Raw genomic sequence first — 22,872 nt, forward strand, 5'->3', positions numbered from 1 at the left:
CTTTACCGATGAGTCATCAGGGACTTCTGTTAGCAATATGATCACCAAAATATCATTTTCACTTTAATTCAACAAAAGATGAACAGTATATATTTTTAAATTATTTTGCTGTATGTGCTTACGCTGTGTGTGTGCAAAGTTGCTTCAGTTGCGTCCGACTCTGTGCAACACTATGGACTGCAGCCTGCCAGGCTCTCCTGTCTGTGTGATTCTCCAGGCAAGAATACTGGAGTGGGTTGCCAGGCCCTCGTCCCAAGAATCAAATTCGTGTCTCTTGCATCTCCTGCATTGGCAGCAGGTCCTTTACCACTAGCATCACCTGGGAAGCCCATTCTGTTGTATATCCTTCTTTAAATAAGTCACTATTATACACAATAATCCAAATATATACACCAAATAAATTAGGAAAGTAGTTCTCTCTTTTTTTTAAAAAAAATGAGGAACAAATTTTGTTTTCTTAAAGACCTAATATACACTTTGAAGCTGGGAAGGACCACTTGAGCGTTCCTTTAAAGGTAACCTCCCTCAAAATACTTATTTGATTTTTTTAAATATGTACCTAAGAAGACAAAAAACATTAACATGTAGAAAAGATTATATACAAATGGCAAGTAGAGACATGAAAATATACCCAGCCTCTTAAATCATTAGGGAAACGCATTTTAAAACTACTATGAGATAGCACTACCAACCCACTAGGGTAGCTGTAATCAAAGAGACTGACAGTACTGTTTCCAAGGATGCAGAACAACTGAGATTTTCATACGCTGCTTGTGTACGAAAACAGTTTGGCAGTTTCTTATAAAATTAAACATATACCTACCATAAGAGCCCTCAGTCCCACTCCTAGATATTAGCCCCCCAAAATGAAAGCAGATGTCCACACAAAAACTGATATATCAGTGTTCATAGAAGCTTTCTTCATAGGGGCCAAAAGCAAAAACACAACCAGATGTCAAACAATGGGTGAATGGATAAAGAGCCTGTGGACTATCCATACAATGGAATACTATTCAGTAATAACAAGGAATGAACTAAACTCTGTGTGTGTGTGTGTGTGTGTGTGTGTGTGTTAGTAGCTCAGTCCTGTCTGACTCTTTGCAACCCCACAGACTGTACCTTGTCAGGCTCCTCTGTCTGTGGATTCTCCAGGCAAGTATACTGAAGTGGGTAGCCATTCCCTTCTCCAGAGGATCTTCTCAACCCAGGGATCAAACCCCAGGTTGGAGGCCCACACAAATGTGCCCAGCTGATTTTTTTACAAAGGTGCACAAGCAATTCAATGGAGGAAGGATATCTTTCCAAAAAAGAAAAAAATGATGCTAGAGCAATTGGACATCCAATGTTGTTGTTGCTCAGTCACTAAGTTGTATCTGACTCTTTGCAACCTCATGGACTGCAGCACACCAAGCGTCCCTGTCCTTCACTATCTCCCAGAGTTTGCTCAAACTCATGTCCATCAAGTTGGTGATGCTATCCAGTCATCTCATCCTCTGTCAACCTCTTCTCCTCCTGCCCTCAATCTTTCCTAGCATCAGTCTTTTCCAATGAATCAGCTCTTTGCATCAGGTGGCCAAAGTATTGGAGCTTCCGCTTCAGCATCAGTGCTTACAATTAATATTCAGGACTGATTTCCTTCAGGATGGACTGGTTTGATCTCCTCGCTGTCCAAGGGACTCTCAAGAGTCTTCTTCAATACCACAATTCAAAAGCATTAATTCTTCGGTGCTAAGCCTTCTTTGTGATCTCTACACAACTACTGGAAAAACCGTAGCTAGGCAAAAAAGAGAAATGAATCTCAAACTAGTGTCATAGAATTCATGACAAGCATACAAAATAGGTAACAATTTTAGAACTATTTATGCCACTACTAGAGGAGAAGGAAATGGCAACCCACTCCTGTATTCTTGACTGACGAGTCCCGTGAACAGAGGAGCCTGGTGGGCTGCTGTCCATGGGTTCACACAGAGTTGGACATGACTGAAGCGACTTAGCAGCAGCAGCAGCATGCCACTACTGGCTAGGATTACATCTGACTGCGTATGACAGACATGCTTAATCTTATTAACAAAAACAACAGAAATGCAGGTTAGGACTAGTACAGCAGTTCCAGGAAGCTATGAGAACCCCAGGCCCCTTCTGCTTGGTTGCTCCACTTTCCTTGATATTCCACTTTGGTCCAGGCTGTCCCAGCCCTCACTGTGTCCACATTCTGGCAGTGAGCATCCTTTCCCTTTCTGGACACTTCCCAGAACTCTCACATCAAACATCCCTTATACCTCTCAGGTGTCACTTATTTCCAAGGCCCACTTAACTGGGTGGGCAGTAAGAAATGTGGTCTTTTACTCCAGGGAGCATTGTGCCCAGTTGACTATCAGAAATTCTACTAATGTTTCTAGAAGAAAGGAAGAAGGTGTATAGGAGCAAACTTGCAAACTCTTCCACAGACCACATTTAAATTTGTTTCTTTGATGGTTCTCAAGCTTTTACCTTCTTAAAATATCTAAACAAAAAATATGATGATTTTTCTATGAAAATACAAAACACCCAATGCTCACTAACTGATTCATCACTCATTTAATAAATATAACTTTACTTTCTCAAGAAACTCAAGGGGGAAAAAAAAACCCTAATTATTAGTAGAAAAAAAATTCTTACTTTGCCAACAAAGGTGCATATACTCAAAGCTATGGTTTTTCCAGTAGTCATGTATGAATGTGAGAACTGGACCATAAAGAAGGCTGAGCACCAAAGAATTGATGCTTCAAATTATGGTGCTGGAGAAGACTCTTGAGAGTCCCTTGGACTGCAAGGAGATCCAACCAGTCTGTCCTAAAGGAAATCAGTCCTGAATATTCATTGGAAGTACTGATGCTGAAACTGAAGCTCCAGTATTTTGACCACCTGATGTGAACAGGCAACTCTTTGCAAAGGACCCTGATGCTGGGAAAGACAGAAGGCAAAAGGGGAAGGAGTCAGAGGATGAGACGGTTGGGTGGCATCACTGACTCAGTGGACATGAGTTTGAGCAAACTCCAGGAGACAGTGAAGGACAGGGAAGCCTGGCATGCTGCAGGTGATATTTTAATTCTAATAGCCTCTTTTAAGCTTGTGTCTTGGGTCTGAATAAAGTAAATATTTCAAAAATGACAATGTCCATTTTATTTTCAATATTTATACATAAGTGGATTATCCAGGTCTTCTTTCTCTTCTCCTTTGACTCTCCTATCTCACTTTATCACTAACCAAATCTCTCTTGGGGTCCTTTGCAGAGAAATGAACATAAAGAAAATTTACTCAGTTTTTCTTAATAAAGAAATACTTCCTACTATTTCTAGGTTTAAATAAAGAGAATTTATCAGTGAATTTCATTTATTCAGGTTATTATTCATACATAGCAATATTACTAATCTCCAACATGCTATTCTCTTTAGAAACTCCATTTATTTATTTAGTTATTATTCCTCCATTCAACCAGTCTTTACCAATTACCTACAAAGAGTGGCTAATATATTTGTCTTTCCCACCAAAATGTGACTCTATTGAGGTCCAGCAGTGTCTTTTTTGTTTCCATCTTCCCCCTCTCAGCACCTGTTACATCTGGTATTTATTTAAGTAGCTACTCAACAAACATCTATTCAAGAATGAAAGAAAGAACAAATGTGGTCTTTCCAGAACCCAGATCCATTGGTGGTGTTCTGTTTTCCTAAAGACAATGAAGACCATCCATAATGATGTTGAGTGTGTCACTGACATTCCAGAATCCCCTGGTCCTTATAATATTTATTTGCCCTTCCAGAAAGGCCCTGAGATGTTTCAGCAAAGAACAGTAGGGTACCATACAAAAGCCTGTCTTAGAACTCACTCCCCATTCTCTGACTCTCTTCAATAGATATTGGGGCTTTTCCTGCATCTATCGGCCCCTCAGTTCTCAGTCAAGACCAACATCCACTTTTCCCTGACCTCTGCCACTCAACTTACTCTAATAAAATAATCAAGTCTTCTTTGTCAGCAGCTCAGGGTTAATTGTTCTTTCTGAAGCTTGACCTTCGTACTGTTTCTAATCCCTACCCTCTCATATCTACAGCTGCTGCCTAGCAGAATATTTTGACTTATTTATGCTGCTTGCATGCATAAGCTATTGCTAGCTGCACTGCGATGATAGGAAAGTCACAAAAGGAAGGTGACCTCATCTTATACATCGCTTAGCTAGATCTTTTGGCCAATGGTGATTTAGAGAAACAATTCAACACATGTGTCTTTTCCTTCTACTGGTTACTTACCAATTTAAATATTCTTACAGTTGTTGCTTGGGCTTCTTACAGTTGTTGCTTATTCATTTTTTAATTGACCAAGTCTGAAGTCTTCTGACTATATTAGCCTTTTTAAAAAAATCAATGTTTAACAAACGAGTGAGGCATTAACTGTACAGAAGTTAGTCATGTTAAAAACACACAACTGACTGACCCCAAACAACTATCTCCTGTCCCATAGAGTGGGTTTGGTTTAAATTTCCTGTCAAATTGCTGAAATATTAAAATGTTTCAGGGATTCTTTAGAATTTCATGGTTAAGAAAGTGTGTAAACTACTCCTAAAAATAATTTCAAGTTGAGAGAGATTGCCCCAGTCCAAGAAAACTAGAATACAGAAACTCTGCTCTTAGGTCCTGAAAAACTTTATATCAGGTCCTGGGAAAACTGCCAGAAATTCACATTGCCCTTGATTCCTTTTCCAGATGCCTAAAGGTTCAGGGGCAGACAGGGGGAGAGGGGGGAGGGAGAGGATTTTTAAGTCTTCTAATATATATGCATTATTCTATTTTCAACCCTTAATGAATCCCAAATGTTCCCTTCACTTATTCTTGGGTCCTCAGGGCTGAAATACAGTCCAGAAAGGGACAAATTCTTCTTCTAACCTTTTCACTCTATGATTACTTTTGAATTGTAAATCATGCACTTTTGAAACTGTGAATTCCCAGCTGCTTTCACCTGCCTCAAATGATTGTCAAATGATGGAAAGCTCCAAGGGATAATCAGATATGGCAGTACCTGTACCATTTTTCATTTTGCTTTGTATGTATGAGGATTTCTCATACAAAATGATTTTTGAATTCAGAAAATATTTCTGGTAAGCATCATAAACCAGTACCTTCATTTCTGCACCACTAATCTCAATGGTACCTTCCAAAAGTTATTTTAATGCTTAACAGCAAATTAAAGTTTTTACCTTTGCTTACAAAATATGAAAACATATTAAAAATATAATTGATCAAGAGGATGGCAAGACAAGCCACATGGGAAGACTGGGAGAAAATAATTGCAACAGACTAACAGAGGACTACTTTCCAAATCACACAAAGAACTCTTAAAACTCAGCAATGAGAAGACACTGGATTAAAAAGTTGGTCAAAGACCTCAAAAGGCACCTCTTCAAAGAAGATATACAGATGGCAAATAAGCATATGAAAAATGCTCCACGTCATTTGTCATTGGCAAAATGCAAGTTCAAACAACGAGATAACACTACTCATCTATTACAATGGCCAAAATCCAGAACACTAACAACATCAAATGCTGACAAGGATATAGAACAATAGGAACTATCATTCACTGCTGGTAAGAATGCAAAATGATACAGTCACTGTGAAGGACAGTTTTGTGGTTTCCTACACAACTAACATACTCTGACCATACGATCCAGCAATGGCACTCCTTGGTGTTTACTAAAAGGAGTTGAAGACTAATGTGCATACAAAAACCTGCATGTGGATGTTTACAGCAGCATTACTCATAATTGCCCAAACTTGGATGCAACCAAGATGTCTTATTGTAGATGAATGGGTGTATCACAGTTTTGTGGTACATCCAGACAATGGCATATTACTCAATCCTTAAAAAAAAACAAAACAACAAAACAACAAATCATGGAGGAATCTTAAATGCAAATTACTAAGTGAAACAAGCCAATGTGAACAGCTGCTATTTTATGATTCCAACTATATGGCATTCTGGAAAAGAGAAAATTATGGAGTCAGTAAAATGATCAGTGGTTACCATGGGTTAGGGGGAGAGACGAATAGGTGGACAAGAGAATTTTTAGCACAATTTTTAGGAAATTACCTTGTATGACACTATAATGATGGATATATGTTATAATTTGCTGTTGTTGTTTAGTTGCTAAGTCATATCTGACTCTTTTGTGACCCATGAATTGTAGCCTGCCAGTCCTTGGGATTTCCCAGGTGAGAAGAGTGGAATGGGTTGTCATTTTCTTCTCCAGGGGATATTCCTGACCCAGGGATCCAACCCAGGTCTCCTGCATTGGCAAGCAGATTCTTTAGCGTTGAGCCAGCGGAGAAGCCCATATGTCATCACACATTTGTCCAAACCTGTAGAATGTACAATACTCAGAGTGAACCTAAAGGTAAATGTTGAACTTTGGGTGATAATGACTGTAAATGTATTTTAAGAAAATGCCACTCAATTTTATTAATTTTAACAAATATCCGACTCTGTGGGAGATGTCAAAAATAGGGGAAGCTATGCATAAGTGGGTGCTAGAACTATATGAAGCTCTGTATCTTCCTCTCAATTTTGCTATGAATCTAAAATAAATCCTATGATACTGGAGACTGCAACTGAAGACTTAAGGGTTAAGATATTAAAATAGTGCCAAGTTACAATCTTTGCTATAATCTTTCCCATTTTCCCATTAAAGTTTCATGAAAAAGTTTTTGAGAATTAAGAATCAATCATTTGCAAGAGGTATTTCCACTAACTACAGTACAGAGGGAACTAAATCAAGAAACTTTATCATGAAAACTTTATCCTCAAGAAAGAAGAGCAAAATTGGTAGGAAGAAGTTAAGCCTTCACACTGTTATTCAATCAGAATCTCCAGATCCCAGGAGAAGGCCCAGGAGAATTACAGAGAACCAGGGAGGCAGGGGTGGCTGGCTACAGAATGTGATGGATAGACCCCTGGCATAAGGAGCTGCAGATAAAGCATTGTGGGGAAGCACCCTGACAGCCCGCAGTATTCAAGACTGCAGTTTTTCCATTTATCATAGCTGATTAAAGACAAACCCCAGATAGCCTCTGATTCTTGACAACATAAATTCCCCTCCTTGCAGACAACTGGACAATGGGTCAGGGGAAGATCCTGTCATGGAGGCTGCTCCATAAGTGATAAATGTAAATGTCTGCTGGATTCCAGCATTTGGGTAGGTGAGTGTGTTCCTGTACTCTCCTACAACTTTAGATCTATCTATCTTTTCAAGAGGATGGCAAAAAGAAGCAGAGGAAGTTTCATCTGCCAGTTGGCCACCTCTGAGACTGGAAGGAATTTCTTTTGTTGATATGTAACAGGAAAACAATCACCACCTCAACACAGGAATGAAAAAAACTCTCTAGTGCAAGGAAATAGAGACCTATCTGAAGACCCCAAAGAAGAGCATACAACTGAAGATGATTTACTACAGGAAAAGAAGACTTTAGAAAATGTATCTCTGTACTTAATGGAAGGCGGGGGAAGACAGTGTCTTTTGATCATTAGTAAATTAAAAATATAAGGCAACTAAAATTTCACTGTGGAATTACAAATGCCATTGGAGGCAAAAAAGCAAAACTGACTCTGCTGATGGTCAAATAAGTAATTTGTAGGATGAATATGAGGTTTTGTTTTTCAGGGAACCTTTCTCACTTCTCCATGGACAGTGCTCACAGCTCAGATTTCTCAAAACACAATCTGCTTACCTTTATGAGCCCTTACTTCGCTGTGCTTCTCTGTAATTGCATTTGGTGTTTGGGTCTGTCCCTTGATCGTGTGTTGCTTCAGGGAGGGAGTATGACTCATGTATTTCTATCCCTCCAAAGCAGCATAATCTCTGACCAGTGGGCCCTCGTTAAGGGCCTGGTGAAGGTATGAAATGAGAGCTCACAGTCGACTTGGGGTTCTTATTGGTTTCCATTTTTATTTTTTTAATCAGCATGCGAAAAACCCAGTCTACGACCAAAGTATCACAGGACACCGTTTAGAGACTGGGATGTCAGGATAGAGTTAAAAGATATGGATTGAAAAACAAGTTTTTGTTTTTTTTTTTTAAGAAAAACAATGTTAAAACAGTAGACAAAAGAATAAGGATGGCATCAAGTAAACAGTAAATTAAAAAGCAGTTAGACTATTAGATAGACTAAATTGAGAAAACGTTACTTTTCTAAAGTCATTCTAGGAGTCAATAGATTAGTTGAGAATACATAAAATACATCTTATCACAAGAGCAGGGGCCCTTACTCTCACCGCTTCTCCCTCCCTGTGCCTTTTTTCTTTCACATTTCCTCTTCAAAAAAAAACAACAAACCTTTACCATGCTTTGGATTTGCCAATGACATCGACAGACATTACAGTGCGAGCTGTTATAACAGATAAAACCTAAATTTCAGTGGCTTAAAAAAGAAAAGGTATACCTGGATAAAGTCCTAAAGGATCAAGGCTGACCTTGAAAGGCCTTCAGGGACTCAGACTGCTTTTATCTTATGTTCCCCCTCCTCTAAAGCCTTGGAATCCTCTCTATTTCAGCTGGCATATAGAGGTCCATTAACGGATAGAACAGAGGTTAAAACAAGGAGGTTTTTACAGACCAAAGCCACAAGTGGAGAACATGGCTTTGGATATGTCCTATTAGTGCACAGTCACATGCATGCATGCTACGTAGCTTCAGTTCTTTGCGACCCTATAGACTGTAGCCCTCCAGGCTCCTCTGTCCTTGGGATTCTCCAGGCAAGAATACTGGAGTGGGTTACCATGCCCTTCTCCAGGGGATCTTCCCAACTCAGGGATTGAACCTGCATCTCTTATGTCTCGTATACATATATATATCTTCATTTAATCTTCAATATCATTTAATGGGTTAAGTGTTTTTATTTTATTTTATTTTTTTTTAAATTTTTTTAAGTGTTTTTATTACCAGTACTTTATTGACAGTAATATCAAGACACAGAAGGTTAAGCAACTTGACTGAGCCAACAGGGTTGAACAGTGAAGAAAATAAAACAAATCAGACTACTAGTGTAGTGAAAGTTTCTAGTAAATGTCCTAGAGTTCAAGTTCATAGGTTCTATTTCTGTTTTCAATTATCCTTGCCATATGTTATTCCTATTCCTCAAAGTACTTATCACTTGGGGCTTCCATGATATTCCCTATTCTTGCTTCCCTGCAACCTCATCACACTTTATTACATGAACACATTGATCTGAGTTTGTAAAACCTAATAGTTCCTGTCCTTTCACCACAAAAGCCTTGCTATTTAAAGCAGGAGGCAAAAATCTAATTTAGCTGTTTCCTAAACTGTTTCCACAACTTATTTATGCAGCGAAATCCCTAAACTTCCTCTAAAACAAAGGGCATATTTTCATCTATATATATACTTGATATTAAATAACCTCACTTTTTTTTGATGGAGTGCGGATTATGAGAAACCTGTTTCATCCCACAGACAGAATCCAGGTCATGGCAGTGAAAGCCTGGAATCCTAACCATTAGGCCACCAGGGAACTCCCATCCCTTTCCTTTTAGGAAAGATTTTTTAAACTTAGTATCTTCTGTCTTTCTGGTGCTGAAATCTGGTATAAAACAAGAATTTCTTTTAAAGAGACAAGAATTTCTTTTAAAGAAAGCTTTTCAAATATTAGTCATTTTAAGTGAGTCACTCCCTAAAAGAATTTGCTTGGGAGTCAAAGAAAGGTGACTTTAACATCCCAGAAACAAAACTCTGATCAACTCGTTCATCCATTCTGTCTATTAATCTGTTCCGACGGGGAAAATAAAACACTGAAATTGAACTGGTCAGTAGAAAACCCTCTTTCTGGTTTATATTTTACTATCTGCCAGTTGGAACTTCAGGCCAAATGTGGTTTGTAGAACAGTCTTGTGGCACAGACACTGTATCCATCATACAGAACAGACAAGGCTCTCTGAAGCGCCAGGCACTGGAAGAGTGAGGAAACATTTTACGTGACAGTTACTGATAAATTCAATCCTCTAGGGAACTTGAAGCTGAACTCCTGGAAGGCTCTTTTGTCAGCTGTGCCTAAAGCAGGGCCCTAGTATGTGTTCAGGGTTGTAGGTCAGTTGGTAAAGAATCTGCCTACAATGCAGGAGACCCAGTTCGATTCCCCGGTCGGGAAGATGCCCTGGAGAAGGAAATGGCAACCCACTCCAGTATTCTTGCCTGGAGAATCCGTTGGACAGAGGAGCCTGGCAGGCTACAATTCATGGGTCACAAAAGAGTCGGACACGACCCAGTGACCAAACCACCACAGTAGGTGCTTAATAAAGTGATGTTGGAAAAGTCAATAAGGCCAAGATGGAGCTCACACATGGATAGCAGAAAGAGTTCTGAGTTCTAGAAACTCTCAGACTTTTGCAATTGGTTTGGTAGGTCATCCAGGCACTAATCTTTTCTAAGTTCTAACACTTACCTAAAGGAAGACGGATCAAAGACATTTCACACAGTGAATGCATGTCTTTGAACTTCCTGAAGTTGACTGGGTGGAGGCCCTACCGTTTTAGGTTGGCACGTAAACGCGGCACCTGCAATTTCCGCCCTTCTCTTTCCGCTCTTCCTGGCTCCTGGTCCCTGCTCCTCGCCCCGCCCGCGGCCCACCGCCCGCTGGGTCAGCCCGGGCCCTGGAAACAGCACGTCCCTCACTCAGGAGAAAACAGGTAACCATCACGTTTTAAACCACGGAAGCATGAGGTCTCTAAGTGAAAGCTTTATTTTGGACAGAAAAAAATTCAACCTACGAAAAACGAGGGAATACAGTCAAACCTCTATGCCTCCTGTCTTGTTATGGCCTCCAGGGCCCCCTCAAAGCCTCCACCTAAGGACGCCCGCTTTCCCTCTCAGAGGCTGAAGGCCTTGTGAGAGCCTCCTCCCAGGCCTCACCTCCCGCCAGCTCCGCCCGCCACACCTCACTCCCACTAGGTGCCCACCCATTGTCTCCTCGCAGCTGTCACTGCGCACTGATGTCCCAGCCCCGATTGGAAAAACCAGCTGGTCGCTCAGTCCACATACTGGGACCGGACGCCTCCCTCTCTCCCGAGCCTTGAAAGGCCTCCGGCCGCCGTCCCTGAGGTAGCAGGTAAAGCGACGGCAGCGGAAAGGAGAAAGGGAGGGGCCGCGCGCCCCGATCGCCCCGCCCGGCGTGTGTGTCAGGGGAAGCTGGGGGTCTAGCGCGCCACATCGCCCCTCCCCGACCCTTTGACCGTGCCCCGCACCCCCAAGTCCAGATCATAATGCCCGCGCCGTGGAGCAGCTCTTGTAATCTAGCCCCCTCCCCGCCGCCCGGATGCCCCCGGGGGCAGTTACCGCCGCGAAACACGGGGGGCGGGGCGGGCCAGGCGGATGGGAGGGGGCGGGGGTGCGAAAGGTCCCGGATGTTGCCGAACGGGCGCCCCTTCTTGAGGGAGTAACTGGCGCAGGCGCAGAAGGGTCGCACGAACCCTACGGTGGGGGTGGGGAAAAACTGCCTCCCGGCTGATTTTGGGGGAGCGAGCCGGAGAAGAGTTGCGGGGGATCCGAGGGGAATGCGAGGGAAACGGTGGGGATACTGGTGACCAGAGGAAGAAAAAAAGAGCTTTCTGTTCGGGCACCCTCAGGACAGGAGTAGAGAAGTTGGAAGCCGAGAGGGCTGGGGAGGAGAGTTGGGAGCCGAGGGGACGCGCGCGCTCCTCCGCTCGCCCTCTAGCGCGGGCGGGCAGGGCGGCAGCGAGCTGGGGAGCGGCGGTTGCTCTGGGCCCCCAGAGCTGTGGGCACCAATCAACGGTTGCCATAGCAGCGTTTGACGTCATCGTGCGTGTGGTGCCCCTGCTGCCGGGGCTGGTGATTGGAGGAAACCCCGTGTCTGCGGAGCGGCTGTAGCCTGTGAGCTGCGAGATCCAGGGACAGAGTCTCAGCCTCGCCGTTGCCGCCCAGAGACTGCTGATCCCCGTCCGTCCGTCGCCACCTACTCCGGACACAGGTAAGGGACCCAGCCGCCGCCGCCGCCTCGCCCCGCTCCTTCCTGTCCCAGGCCAAGCATTCGAAAGCGCGGGAGTAGTCCCCGCTCCGCATCCCCTCAAGCCCTGCTCGCCCGCGGTTGGGAGCGGCGCTGGGCTGAGGCGGAGTCTCCTCAGGCGGAGACGGGCGGCGGCTTCTCTTCCGCTGGGTTCTGGCGGGCGGCTCGCGGCCGCCTCCAGCTACTTGCTTCCGCATCGACGCTTCGGCCCGGAGGGGCGCCCGGTCTGATCCGGTCCCCGGGGATGGGGGGGTGGTGGGTAGGGCGCCCGCACGCCAGGTTTCCCCCAGGGACCCGCCCGGTCGCAGGCCTCCCGAGGGTGACCGAGGCAGCGCCGGCCGCGATCCGTTCCTTTTTCGCGGCCCCCACCCACCCCCCCCGGTAGCCCCCTTCTCCGCGCCGCCCCGCTGCTCGCTTCCGCCCGAGAGAGAATGACTCGGCGGCCGCGGGCATTGCAGTGGCGCAGGTGAGGCCGCCCCCTCCCCGCCGCCCCCCGTCCCCTCCCCCCGCCTCTCCCGCCCTCTCGGCGGCGCAGCCTCCGCGCCGGGCGCTGCGGCGGCACCCAGCCCTCCTCCCCAAGCTGGGCGGCGGCGGCGGCGGGAGTGTCGGCCCTGGCCACGGGGCTGCGAGCCAAGGCGGCCCGGAAGCGCCCGCCAGGTAGAGCGGGGCGAGGCCGTGCTTCTGTCGAGCCGGTCCCGGGGTGGGGCTCGCCCGAGACCTCGAGCCGAATTTCCCGGGTTCCGCGGGGGTGGGGGGGGGGCGGGGAGTACTTGAATATTCCCGGCGTGGTCGGGGGGGATGGGGCTGGCTTTCTTTCTCCGCGTGGGGTGGGGGGTGCGGTGTTCGGAGCCCAGGTAGGGGATAGCGTTGAGGGTGGGAAAGACGGGGGCCCACAGGATTCGCTCGTCCTCCGGGGGGTGGGGGGGCCTGGTAGACATGAGGGTCCCTGCGCGAGTGTGTGTCGACCGGGACCCCGCTCGGCGGGGCGGGTGAGCCCGTGCGTAACAGCCGGCGGCGGCCGGGCTCGCCTGGGTGTGGCTCGCCCCCTCCCCCACCGGCTGCAGCTGTCGGGCCCCCGGAGAATAAGGAGCACTCGCGGCGGCCGGTGGCGGACGGACGCCGACCGGAGAGTGGGGTGTGTCCGCGGCTGGTCGCTCGTGGTTCCGCTTTTGCGGGCGGGCGGCCCCGGCGTCCGTGCCCCCGAGGCGAGCGGGCGGCTCCCGATTCCCAGTGCAGGCGGGGGCGCGCGTCTCTTCCCCGCGCCTCCCCCGCCCAGGCCCCGGTGGGGGAATTAACACTAGGCAGTAGGTTGGGCTCCTTGACACAGATCCGCCATGACAAAGAGGGAGAAGCGGGGACTCGCGCGGAGGCACCAGCCTGGGCGGAGCCAAGGAGGGGGGGTTGCGGCTGGCGCGGACGGAAGGGTTTGCCCTTTAAAGTCACAGACGGCCCGTAGTCGTTTCACCCACCTCGAAGTCTTCCGCCGGTGAAGGGTTAAATGGGTGCGGCGAGTCCTGGGAGCGCTGCTTATTCTTTTGAGAAACCTAGTCCACTTCCCCTCGTTACCGAGGGGTTTAGGAGAGGAACCTTTGTACTGGTTGTAGATAATTTTCTTTTGAAGTAGCATTAGCCGGAGAGCCTTTTTTAATTTTTAGGGGGGGGGGGAGAATTGGTAATTGCAAGAAAGGGGTGGGGAGGTTATGCGATAATAGATTTGGGGTTTGACATTGAAAACAGTATACTTCCTATTTAAGCTAGCTAGCTAGTTGTTTAAATACAAAGGATTGGTTCCGATTTGGTTTTTTAAAAAGAATGTTTTGTGGGATTTCCCTGGGAAGGTAAAGAAAGGGAGTCAGTTCCCATAGTGAGTGACAGTGATTCCTGTTTTCATCGTAAGTCATGTACCCTTTGGGACCACTGTAGGGGCTAATATTTTTCTGTGCTGCTTTAGGATCTTTCTGAAGGATGTCTTAAGGAATAGCATAACGGGGGAAGTTGAAAAGTCGAGAAATTTAAAATGAGAAAGAATTGGGAAGTCTTGATAAGGGCAGCTTGAGTGATAATGTATTCAATTAATTTTTGACTACTAGAAATGAGGCAGTAAGTCTGCATTTAAACAGAACAGTGACATCAGAAACATTGATCACACTGGGAAGCATTTAGTATCTATCTTAGTGCTCATAGATAGTAAGAATTGAAGTTCCAAGACTCATGGATTTTTTTTTTTTTTTTTTTTTTTAAGCCCATGTGCGTATAACAGGGTACAGATGAATGAAGCCTTAGGGTTAGTTATTGGTCCTTGGTGGTGGTTTTACATTCACAACATTAAAATAAGCAATGTGGTCATTTCTCCCAGGAAATTTGCATGCTATGATCAGCTCTTGTGAAGATCAGTGGACTTGGGGTGGGAGTGTTTTCAGCTAAAATTTAAACAGATATTAACAGTAATGGATATGAATTACATTAAACTGACAGGAGTCATGATGCTGAAAGTATGGTAGTATTCTTCATAGGTGCTATTTTCACTAAAGAAAAACTGCTTAATTTTGGATTACCCAGTGATATTTGAAACCAGAGTTGAGATTTTGACCAAGTAAGATAAGGGTTGGTTTTTAAGGCAGCCTTTTTGGTCAGGTGTGCTTCAATTTTATGTGAAATTAAGGATCTTGTGAACAAAGATGAGATAATGTAATTTTAGATTTGCTAAACCGATTTTAATGGCTTTAAGTGTACACTATGCACGCTGAGTATGCTTTTTTTTTTTTTTTCACTTATTCTGAGCATCCTTTTGTGAAGTTTCATTGAATTCCACATGTCAAGAATCTTCCATCGGTAATTAGGTTTGAAGTGTTAACATGTTTACAAAGGGTATGATTTTTAGTCTGTTTGTTTTACTGGACAAAATATATCTAAATGCTGCTTTTTTCCCCCTGCAGAACATCCAGTCATGGATAAAAACGAGCTGGTACAGAAGGCCAAACTGGCTGAGCAGGCTGAGCGATATGATGACATGGCAGCCTGCATGAAGTCTGTAACTGAGCAAGGAGCTGAATTATCCAATGAGGAGAGGAATCTTCTTTCAGTTGCTTATAAAAATGTTGTAGGAGCCCGTAGGTCATCTTGGAGGGTCGTCTCCAGTATTGAGCAAAAGACGGAAGGTGCTGAGAAAAAACAGCAGATGGCTCGAGAATACAGAGAGAAAATAGAGACCGAGCTAAGAGATATCTGCAATGATGTACTGGTGAGAAACCGCTCAGTCTAGTGTCATTGTAATACAGGGTTTCTGTAATGATTATCAGTTCCATTACTCTCAACTTTTTCTTTCTTTGATTTCTCTTTTCCTTTTAAAAATAGGGTGTTCTAAATTTCCAAGTCTTTCAGGGTGTCATTACTAAAATGTTAGAACAGTTGTGGTTAGATTTGTATAAAATGAATTGTGATGATTATCAGTCAGCTCAGATAGTATATTTTGTTTTAATTGAAAAGGTAAAGTAATCGAATTATCATTTCAGTTGTGGTTAGAATATTTGTAGTAGTTCTAGAGCTGATTTTCTTAAAAGTATATAGATGCAGAAATTTTACCTATCTTGCTTTATGTAAGATGTAGTAGAAATTGTAGACCTAGTAGCCTTCCCTGGGTTAGCCACTGAAATGTTAATGTAATGAGTCAGCCGTGCAGAAAACTGGCTTGACAGTTGTTTTTGCCTTTCTGCATTTAAGTATTGGAAGTCAACTTTGAACATTGACAACCACATTAAAAGATAATGAAAAACTCAAAGCTTGATTTTCCAGGTTCAGTCAAGAAGTATTTTAAGTATTCAGTGTCTACTCCATTGAAGCACTGCTTCTCTAAATAGCTTAAAAGACTTGAACATTACATTTTGGTTAATTTTAAAATTTTCTTACAAATGGTGACTTTCTGTGTCAGGAAACTTGAAATAAAAGGACAAGTTGGCGAACGGTGCAACCGTTTAGCATGTAACAGCCTGTGTACTCTAGCACTTTCATTTTTTAATGAACTGAGAGTTCGTGGAATAATATTTAAAGTGGGTTTAACTAAATGATTACTCTTACATTGCAGATGGGTACTCTTAGATACACATGGGTCTCTGACAGGGCTCCGGTATATAGAGAGAGGCTGAATCCCACTTCCTCTGAAAATCCAGCTGCACTTACTATATGAATCTTGTTCGTGGAAGAACTACTATAACAAGCTATATAGAATTATTTCTGATGGGGGTTTGGAGTTTTTGTTAAAATTGTAATGGTATTATGATTCCTTTACAGTAGTCTAACGCTAATGGAATAGCTTCAGTTCCTAAATTATGAGTATTTTTTTTCAAATGATAATTTACTTTAGATTGTCCTTTTAAAGAAGAGTAACATTTTCTATCTTAATGTGGGCTATAGTCTTTTCATGTGGTATCTATCTTGTAGGTAGTTTATTTTTGATTGCTTACTTGAAATCTTTATATTGATAGCTATCATTCATTTCTAAAATGAGAAGGGAGTTCCATGCTTTTCTTGAGACTAAATGACAAATGTTTATCTTATGCTTTGCTAATGTAATAAGAATATTTAAAATTTGGAAATATGTTTCCCTATAATAAAAAAAATGCTGTTGGACCTGTTCCCACCTTCTTTGCTCTGTTTACTGGTAAGAACCTGAGTGTGTTATTTAATTTTGTTCACTCTGATGTTTTTCCCCCAGTTATTATACCTGATAGATTAAATAATTAAGAGTTTTGTTATTTCCCTTAAGACAAAAGTCAGTTTTAGGAATAAAAGGGGATATGGTAACATTCATCCTCTACTAACAGCTTATTTGCAATTCCAGGTAGGTATTTGCATGTTTTCCACACAAAAAGTATAAAAGCTCCCGTCATTGTGAGACTTTTCCTAGGAAAAGCCTGTAGCAATTTTAGCTTTACTTTCCTTTGCTTTCTTTATCAAGGAAGAAAAATACTGCATTGGATCAGTGGGTGAGAATATCTGGATTAATCTCTGAATAGCTTCTCCTTTTGAAATGATTATTAAGAGAGTCTGATACTGGTTGCTGATCACTATGTTGTTCTCCTTCAGAATTGCACACTGGCTTTGCACTAAATCTAAATGAAATTTCCAGTTCGAAAGTATAAATGAAATTTCTACTTTGAAAGTATAGATAAATGAAAGTTTAATTCCTTTACTATATAAAAGGCTTAGAATTCTAAACAAGCTTTTGCTTCCAATCTTAAGTCTTTTCAGAAGTGAAGCTCCATTAGTGATCTTTGCATGGCTCATCCTTCCTAATATATAGTAGATACTCAAATTATTTGTTAAGTAAATGAGTTTTTGGCTTCTTTTGGAAAAGAGGTGGAACTAAGCAGTACGGCTAATTTTCCAAGGCTTTTTCTGTTTCAACTTGGGGAAACTTGGATATTTACAGAGACTGTGATTCTTTACAGGCAAGCTTCTTTTCCCGATCATCTTTCTTCAAACAGGTCCTGTTGACTTAGGAAACATCTTGCATAAAATTCCTTTTCTCCTTTTAAGTAAAATGGAAGAATAAAATATAGCAGAACTGTTATTTCTCCTAGAGAAAAAATGATTTGACCTGATTTGCTTGATAATTAGTGAACGTGTGCCTAATTATATCTCAGTATCTTATATAATAAAAATGTAACCAGTTGTAATTTTTATTGCTCTAGTTTTTTTTCTTTGACTTATAATTTGAGAAAAATAAGCAGATAATTGCTTTTCAGAATTAATATTAGTGGCTGATAGCATCATTGATGAACCAGACTTCATTGTTCTATACTGCCTAAGAAAATATTCTTTGTCATCCTATTAGTAGGAGCTAACCTCCATGGTTCAAAGTTTCTCTGAAGAGTTCTTTACTCTTATTAGGTTACTGCCATTCTGGTTACTTGTACTTATCAAGTGTTTGTTTAATTTATACTATTTACTAAGCAGTGAAAGCAGGGACCGTGGTACTTGGTACAGAGTTTTAGGGCATTGCTGTAGAACAGGGTCACTGACCTTATTCTTCACAACATGAACTTCTCTTTATGCGAAATTATGGTTCTTCTCTTCCTTGTGGTGTTAAATTGGAAATTATAGTATGTGAACTAATGCAGTCAGCCTTTTCTAGCAGATCTTAGACCAAATGTTCTTGCCTTAGTGGGGGAAGGGGTTGATACCTCTTCTGCCTAAACTCACAAGCCAAAAATTAGGTAGCTTTATCTTGAACATGATAAAATGTAAAATGAAATGAGCATGTGCATACTAAATTGTACCTAATTCAAACTCAATAATATAACAGCCTAAAAAGAGCAGGTTTTGAGTCGTAACCAGTGTTACCTTTAAATGGCTGGATGGCCTGAAGATATTGTTCATCAGAGAAAACTGAGCTCAGTTAAATGGGAGTAATCCCTACCCCCATAGGACTGCTGTGGAGAAAATCAGGTAGAGCTCTTAGTGCCCCATTTATCTCAGTTTGGGGCTTCTCTTTAAAGCTGCCTATAAGTTAATAGAGGTCTCTTTAACTTGGGAATCTAAGAATGAAATTTAAAAGGTCCAAGAAACTTTAAAAATTGTGTATCTTTCAAGGACAGAGGGCCTATACCGGCCAGCAAGTTTTCAAAGGTTTCATTTAAGAATTGAAAGCCACTGGAATAAGTTAAAGAATGGCTTCCTTATTAGGACATGAATTAGTAAAGCCCTGAGTCTGTCATTTGTAACAGTTGGCAACAATATTTGTTGTGTGATTCAGTTAACTTGACTGAGTTTTATTATGCTTCTCTACATTTTTAAGGTGTGGTTGCTGGGCACTGGTTTTTATCTCCATAGAACTGCCGTTAAGCAGGAGCAAGCTGGCAAGTGCCTTGGGCTTTAAAAACTGCTATATAAGAGTTTTAAGTTGAAAATCACAGACAGTTCATTTATTGGAATAAGGGCTTCTCAAAAGAATTGTGCAGTATTATATTCATTTTCTTGACTGTATATTTACATGTTTTTGTCAAATAACTGCTTTTGGTATGTTTCAAAGTACAAAGACCTTATGTGACATAGGAGATAGCAGCAATCCCTTCCAGGAAGAAGTACATTGGACAGTCTTGGTAATAAAATTCAGCAGTCTTTTTAAGAGTTTTCTTGATAACTGTTAACTATTGTACCTGGTGAGGTAGTTTGTATATTTGGGAAGTCTGAGGTGTATGAAATGTAAAGGAAAGAAACAATGGAAAGATACGTGTTTACTATTTGGTGGGAAGGGGAAGACTAATAGCTTGGTCAAGAGCAACAGGTTATCTGTCCTTTTTCAGCGTAGCAACACTTAATATAAGAATGAAGTCTTTCCTGCTTGTTCTAGAAAGAGATAACAGATGACCTGGAGAAGTTTAGTGATTAGGTGAGCTGTGGAGATAGTTAAAAGTGAACTAGGGAATAGATTACAGGATTAAAAATTGAAATTCAACCAGAAAAACCTAAGAAAGATCTTAAAGTATAGGAGGAACATGTATACTTTGAACTCTTCAACTCTTCTGACCTGTCCAAAAAAGAGGAAGAAATTGTATTCAACCCCAGCAGAGGCATTTGAATTAGACAGGTCGGGAGATAAAGATACCCTAGAGTATCTTTATAGTTTACCAAGAGTAATTTTGCTTTTCAGTTTTTCTTTTAAAAACACCCAATTTGGGGACTTCTCTGGTGGTCCAATGGTTAAGACTTCGCCCTTCAAATGCAGGGGGTTAAGGTTCACGCCCTTGTTGGGGAACTAAGATCCCACATGTTTTGCAGGGTGTGGCCAAAAACTAAATGCCCAGCTTTGTGAGTAAAACTTACGGTAACATCTGAGTAGTAGTACAGTGGAAGATCCTAGTTAGTTGGGTAATTGAAAAGTAGTTCAAATGTGTTCCTACTTGTTCTAAACATTTTCAGTTAAAATAAATGTGTATGTTCATTTGCCCATTTCTAGTTTGGAGCTAAGACCTTTTCTTTGAATGTGCATAGACCTACAGTTTGAAAATAACTTACTAGCCACCCCGAAAAGAGATGCAACCTTTATAAAGTTGAGCTTACATAGTAGAGTAAGAACTTAGAAGCTAAAAGAAAATAATCAGAATTTTTCTAATCTTTCAATTGGGTTATCTTTGAATAACCCAAGTGATAAGTGTGTGTGTCTCCTTTAAAAATGGTCATTTCAAAACTTTCAGTGTAATTGCATTAGAAATGCTTCTTTTCATACTTAAATTTGATAACAAAAATAGCATAGCATTTTAGTAATTATATCCAAGCACAATGGCGTAGCTTGGGGAACAAATACAGGACTCAATAATGGGATAACCGCTGATAGAAACTAAACGGGGTTTCAGGGAGTAGCTGAAAAATGTATCTGAAGTTATTTAGCCCAAAGATAAAACGATGACATGGGCATTATTGGTGTTTGCCTAGGAATGAAAAAGGCCTGGTGTAAAGCCAGTCTGTTAAGTGAGGTTTGGTTAATCCAGCAAATTAAGTGATGGTTCATTCTATTAGAACATTAGGTGGGAAGAGTTGGTTTATTCAAAAGCATTTTGCAGTAATTTTGCAAGAGATGAGATTAGAAAGAGAGAGAGGGTGCTGGTTAGAGCATGAAGGGGTCAGTTATGTTATAAATTAATGAATGTGGGACTTAATGGCCTTGTGAAAACTTTACCCAGAGGAAATGATGCCAGATTTTACCTCTTCCAAGACATGCGAAAATAGTTTTGCTTTTATAAAGAAAATCAGAGGTAACTTTATCCCGCTAATATCAGAATTATATTTTCAGTGCCCTCCATCATAGCTTATAATCATTTAAGTATTAACTTTGGGTTTTTTGGAATTGGGGCTTTAACCTATGAAAGACATGCCCCCCCGCCGGTGAATATAATTTGTTGTTGACTAGTCTTTCAGTTGTGTTCAACTGTTTTGCGACCCATGGACTGTATAGCCCTCCAGGCTCCTTTATTGGATTTCTCAGGCAAGAATACTAGAGTGGGTTGCCATTTCCCCCTCAAGTGGATCTTCCCAACACAGGGATTGAACCCGCATCGCCTGCATTGCAAGAGGAAATCAAAATTATGGGTGTTCTGATGTCAGCTAAGCTCAGAAAAACTTAATGTAGTCCTCTGAAATGCTAATAGGCCTTAGAATTTTTAAAAAAAAAAATTCTGAGATAATCCCTATTGTGATTTCATCCTGATTTCCATCCCTTTTTATTATGGTTGTGCATTGAATAGAAACACTGCTCTTTAGGGATTTTTTTGTCCTTTTTTTTTTTTTTTTTTTAAAGTATTTATTTCCTGGGTTGCCTCAGGTTTCAGTTGTGTCGTGTGGGATCTTGGTTGCAGAGTGCAGGATATGTCATTGTGGCATGTGGGCTCCTTTCCAGCAGTGGTGTGCGGGCTTTAGAGTGTGGAGCTTAGTTGTCTGTTGGCACGTGGGCTCTTAGTTCCCTGACTAGGGATCAAACCAACTTGCCCTGCATTGGAAGACAGGTTCTTAAGCACTGAACTACTGCTGTCAATCTCAGTGTGCTGTAAGCAGGAGTTCCTCCTCCTCTTGAAACTACCTATTCTTTCTAAGCTCTTAAATTTTAGCACATTTTCTAGACTTAACAATGACATCTTGGACTCAACTTGGAGTTCTTTTTCTAATTGTAAGTTAATTGCTGTGTTGGCTGCATCATTGGTTCTCAACTCTTTACATTCATGTTGATGCTCATTTGTATGATATATTTCCTGTGGGTAGTATTCAGGATTATTTGCCACTCCCATTCTACTAGTAGTAGTTCTATCCCTTACTCTCCCACTCAGAAGCATATTGGCAAGAAAGTGATGTTGTAAGAATAAACTTGACCTATTTTTAATGGAAAGAAGCTAAGTTATAAACTTTATATTGCTAGTGGTGGTCCTTCACTTGGATTTGCTATCTTTACTGTTCTTTTCCCAGTTCTGTGCTGAATACAGATAGCTCTTAGTCTTATCTTTTTATAAAACAATGCTTTCCTTCTGTGCCTTTGGCTCTTGTTTGGTCGTGTCTTGTCCCTGATACAAGCCATTGCCAATTTCCATCTTTATGGCCTGAGGGTTTCTTTACTCTGATTTATAATAGTTGGTACAAAAGTAATTGTGGTTTCAGACAGTGAGTTTTAAATAACTATAACTAGGCTCAAACACATCTTTATTAATCAAAATAGTGACCATTACAATCAACACATTTTTGCCAACAGAGGAAAGTTTTTTTTGTTTATTCCTGTAGCATAAAAATCTGTGCTTCATTATTCGATGAACTCTTGGAAAGCATTTTCTGCCTCCTGCTGGGTGTGGAAATGTTTTGCCTGCACAAAGTTGTCAAGATGCTTTGAAGAAATGATAGTTGGTGAGAGTTCAGGTGAATATGGTGGATGAGGCAAAACATTGTAGTCATATCATAGCCCAATGTGTTCAACTTTTGAAGTGTTGGGTGTGTGACATACCCATTCTATTGATCAGTGCCGCTGCAGGCGTGGCAGTTTTTGATGCATCTCATCGATTTCCTGAGCATACTTCTCAGATGTAATGGTTTTGCCGGGATTCAGAGAGCTGTAGTGGGTCACACCAGTAGCAGACCACCAAACACTGACCATGACGTTTTTTGGTGCAAATTTGTCTTTGGAAGGTGCTTTGAAGCTTTTTCACACTCTAGCCACTGATCTGGTAGTCATTGGTTGTCATAAAATCTACTTTTTGTCGCACGTCACAATCTGATTGAAAAATGATTCATTTAGAATAAGCGAAAACAACACTTCAGAACAATTATTTTTTTATTTTCG

General features: G+C 41.9%; 1 protein-coding gene and 2 long non-coding RNA genes across 8 annotated transcripts in view; 2 read left to right on the forward strand and 1 right to left on the reverse strand.

Annotated features, from left to right (window-relative positions):
• Window positions 1–4,282: 4,282 nt before the first annotated feature.
• LOC133042752 (uncharacterized) lies at window positions 4,283–10,661 on the reverse strand. The gene is made up of 3 exons (XR_009689572.1): window positions 10,479–10,661; window positions 6,121–6,389; window positions 4,283–4,381 (listed from the first exon to the last, which is right to left on the reverse strand). It is a non-coding gene; the product is annotated as an uncharacterized LOC133042752 (long non-coding RNA).
• A 38-nt stretch (window positions 10,662–10,699) lies between these two features.
• Window positions 10,700–22,872, forward strand: part of YWHAZ (tyrosine 3-monooxygenase/tryptophan 5-monooxygenase activation protein zeta) — a 34,618-nt gene continuing 22,445 nt past the window's right edge. The window contains exons 1-2 of one of the 6 annotated variants that reach the window (XM_061123664.1): window positions 10,700–10,722; window positions 14,993–15,297. In XM_061123664.1, coding sequence (XP_060979647.1) covers window positions 15,004–15,297 — 294 coding nt within the window. In that variant the 5' untranslated portion in view covers window positions 10,700–10,722; window positions 14,993–15,003. Of the gene's footprint in view, window positions 10,723–11,012; window positions 11,142–11,707; window positions 12,021–12,406; window positions 12,523–12,688; window positions 12,714–14,865; window positions 14,889–14,992; window positions 15,298–22,872 lie in introns of those variants that run through there. The other 5 variants (XM_061123660.1, XM_061123659.1, XM_061123661.1 and 2 more) reach the window with 5 other exon arrangements.
• On the forward strand, window positions 17,090–22,662 carry LOC133042751 (uncharacterized). The gene is made up of 2 exons (XR_009689571.1): window positions 17,090–18,503; window positions 19,087–22,662. It is a non-coding gene; the product is annotated as an uncharacterized LOC133042751 (long non-coding RNA).

This window comes from Dama dama, chromosome 21 (assembly GCF_033118175.1).
Source record: "Dama dama isolate Ldn47 chromosome 21, ASM3311817v1, whole genome shotgun sequence".
Lineage (NCBI taxonomy): Eukaryota > Metazoa > Chordata > Mammalia > Artiodactyla > Cervidae > Dama > Dama dama.